This window comes from Austrofundulus limnaeus, unplaced genomic scaffold (assembly GCF_001266775.1).
Source record: "Austrofundulus limnaeus strain Quisiro unplaced genomic scaffold, Austrofundulus_limnaeus-1.0 Scaffold762, whole genome shotgun sequence".
Lineage (NCBI taxonomy): Eukaryota > Metazoa > Chordata > Actinopteri > Cyprinodontiformes > Rivulidae > Austrofundulus > Austrofundulus limnaeus.
In genome coordinates this window covers 224,880-227,920 of record NW_013953164.1, presented here as the reverse complement: position 1 = coordinate 227,920, position 3,041 = coordinate 224,880, and the positions used below count along the sequence as shown (strand labels likewise).

At 43.5% G+C, this 3,041-nt stretch overlaps 1 protein-coding gene across 1 annotated transcript in view; it reads right to left on the bottom strand.

Annotated features, from left to right (window-relative positions):
• Positions 1-743: 743 nt before the first annotated feature.
• LOC106532393 (myosin-13) overlaps positions 744-3,041 on the bottom strand; it is a gene marked incomplete in the record, with an annotated part of 78,174 nt that continues 75,876 nt past the window's right edge. The window contains 4 exon segments of the mRNA XM_014028432.1: positions 744-1,782; positions 1,859-2,022; positions 2,403-2,511; positions 2,616-2,734. Of these exon segments, the coding sequence (XP_013883886.1) occupies positions 1,644-1,782; positions 1,859-2,022; positions 2,403-2,511; positions 2,616-2,734 (531 nt within the window).

Sequence of the window (3,041 nt, the reverse complement as noted above, 5' to 3'; positions counted from 1 at the left end):
GCCGCGAACCGCTCCAGCGAGAGCTGCAGATCTCGTTCCGATGAAGCCAACAGGACCACATCATCCGCAAAAGTAATGAACAGAATCGGTGACAAAGGGCAGCCTTGGCGGAGTCCAACTCTCACCGGAAACGAGCCCGACTTACTGCCGGCAATGCGAACCAGACTCTGACACCAGTCGTACAAGGACCTGACAGCCCGTATCAAGTGGCCCGGTACCCCATACTCCCGGAGAACCCCCCACAAGGCCCCCATTGGGACACGGTCGAACGCCTTCTCCAAGTCCACAAAACACATGTAGACAGGTTGGGCGAACTCCCATGCACCCTCCAGGACCCTGCTGAGGGTGTAGACCTGGTCCAGTGTTCCACGACCAGGACTTACTATAGTACATGGTATTTTATGTTGTTTTGAACAACTTCTGGCACCGACCTGACAGCCCGAATGAACGGGCCCGGTACCCCATACTCCCAGAGAACCCCCCACAAGGCCGCCCTTGGGACACGGTCGAACGCCTTCTCCAAGTCCACAACCTCATGTCGACTGGTTGGTTGAACTTTGACCCCTCCAGGACCCTGCTGAGGGTGTAGAGCTGGTCCACTGTTCCACGACCAGGACCAAAACCACACTGCTCTGTGTTGTTTTAAGTATATTTTTAATTCTAGTTTGTGTTGTTTATTTTGTGTTGTTTAGTTTGTGTTGTTCTTTGTTGGGATGTGAAAACAACAAATGAAAACCGAAGCGTTAAGACTGATAAAACTTTTATTTGTAGGTTACACCAAAGTGAGGAACAATAAATACCCAGTAGAGTGAAGCTGAGAACAGTAAAAATGGCAGTTTAAAAAAATACTTGGAACCCGCTTCTTTTTTTGTTTTAAGAAGTTAAACGATACAATAAACCTGTAGAAATCAGCTTTATATTTAGTGATGCTCACTTAAAAAAGGCTAAAGCAGCAAATGTAAACGTGACGAACATGTTCTGTTAAATGATCCGATTCCTTCGAGCAGCAGATTAAAATCAGAATATTTACATGAATAAAAACTAACAGAGTTAAAAGTTTTAGTTTCACTTCCTGCAGAAGGCACAACCTGACAGCAGCAAACCACCTTAAATACATTTCAAATTAGCTTCCTACACATTTAAAATCACAAAAACAATGTATAAATAAACATTTAGTGATGTTTCTGGTTTAATAAACTGTTTTTTGTTGTGTTTTTTTAAAGATTCCCCAGAGTTAAAACTAACAGCTACTATCAGTTTGTTTTCTTACCCTGTAAAATGACCAAACAAATACTGAGGATAAATGAAAGGCTTAAAACTTTTGCCCTCATAGAACCTGTTTAAAACACAGAACCAGCAGTTCCACCTGTTCACCACTAGAGGGAGTTAACATTTATCAGCATTTTAAACTTAATGACGAAACAAACATCAGTTTCAACAGATCCGTGTTTCTCGACTCGCAGAAAAACCCAGCCTGACGTGTAAATCTGATGAATCCACACGTTTCTGTTKAACTAAAGCTAACCAGTGGTTCACGCTCTTATTGTGAAAGGCCGAGTTGAGCCGCTACAGGAAACAGTTTCCTGGTGTTTCTCTTGGCTCCAGCAGATTCCCACAGGTTTCCTCCAGGTGGGCGGAGCCTGTTAAACTTTGGTGACCGTGGAGTTTGTTTGTTCCTGCGGCTGATCATCATCATCATCATCATCATCATCATCTTCCTCTGCGCTCAGGTCCAGCCGCAGGTTGTCCAGCGTCTGCCGGATGGTCAGGTTCTCCTTCCGCCTGTCAGGGACACAGAAGCGGGTCAGAACCGTCCGGATCAGGTGGTATTTGGCCAACAGGCGGACCCGGGTCGTACTTGCTCTGCAGGTGCTGGTCCAGCAGCTGCCTCTGCAGGCGGCTGCTGGTCTCCCGCTCCTCGGCCAGCTCCCTCTGCGTGTGGCGGCACTGCGCCTCCTTCCTGCTGGCCTCCTCCTCCACCTCGTTCAGCTGACGCTTCARCGAGCGGATCCTCTGGTTCATCTGCAACGACCAATCAGAGCGCAGCTCAGAACTTTCTTTCAATTTATTATCATTTTAATGAGTTTTTATGTCAAATAAGTTTTTAATAAACTAAAATAAAACCAATAAATAAATGAATAAAACTTATTTCTTCTTCCTGGTGTTGGTTTCAGGTCAGAGCTCTGCTGCCCTCTTGTGGACAAACCAGGTTTTTCTAATTTAATCATCAAATTAAAACCAAATGTTTGTTGTTCAAGTTGTGACACAAAACAAAAACCTCTGAGGACYACTAAAGACCTGGTCCTCTCTCCAGAGCCGGACCCTCACAGGACCAGCAGTTCTGGTAAAGGTTTGGGTCTGAGAAGTGACAGGAAGTCCTAATAAGGACGTGAGTCTGGTACCAGCTCTTTCTGCTCGGTGGTGATGCGGTGCTCCTCCTCCATCTGGTCACTGAGCTCGTTGATCCTCCGCTCCAGCTTACTGACCGTGTTCATCAGGCTCAGCTTGTTCCTGAGCACAAAATACACTTTAAACTAAATACAACTTAAACTAAATACAATTTAAAGAAAATAAAGGACTTTATTTGAATAAAAGCGTGAGGTCAAAGGTCGGACCTCTCCTCGGTCCGCAGGGCGTTCTCCAGGTCTTTGACGCGACTCTCGGCTCTCGACACGACGTCCTCCTGCAGCCTGGAGCTCTGCAGCTCCTCCACCTCCAGACGCAGCTCCCGCAGCTGAAAGACACAAAACTTTATTTAAATTTACAAAAACACAACAACTTCTGAGAATTTAAAGGCTTTTACTTTAAAGAAACATTAAATATATTATTTTTAAATCAGGACATATATTTATTTATTTTACAGTTATTCATAAAACACTTATTATCAGAGTCAAGTTAAAGTAGATTAAAGTTTTTGTATAAAGAATTTGTTTTATTTTAAAGAAATTAATAAACTTTATGAGTAAAAATAAACAATTGCCTTTACTTGTACTTTAAAAGCCTCAGATTAACTAAAGCTTTTTAACTAATTAATTAATTAA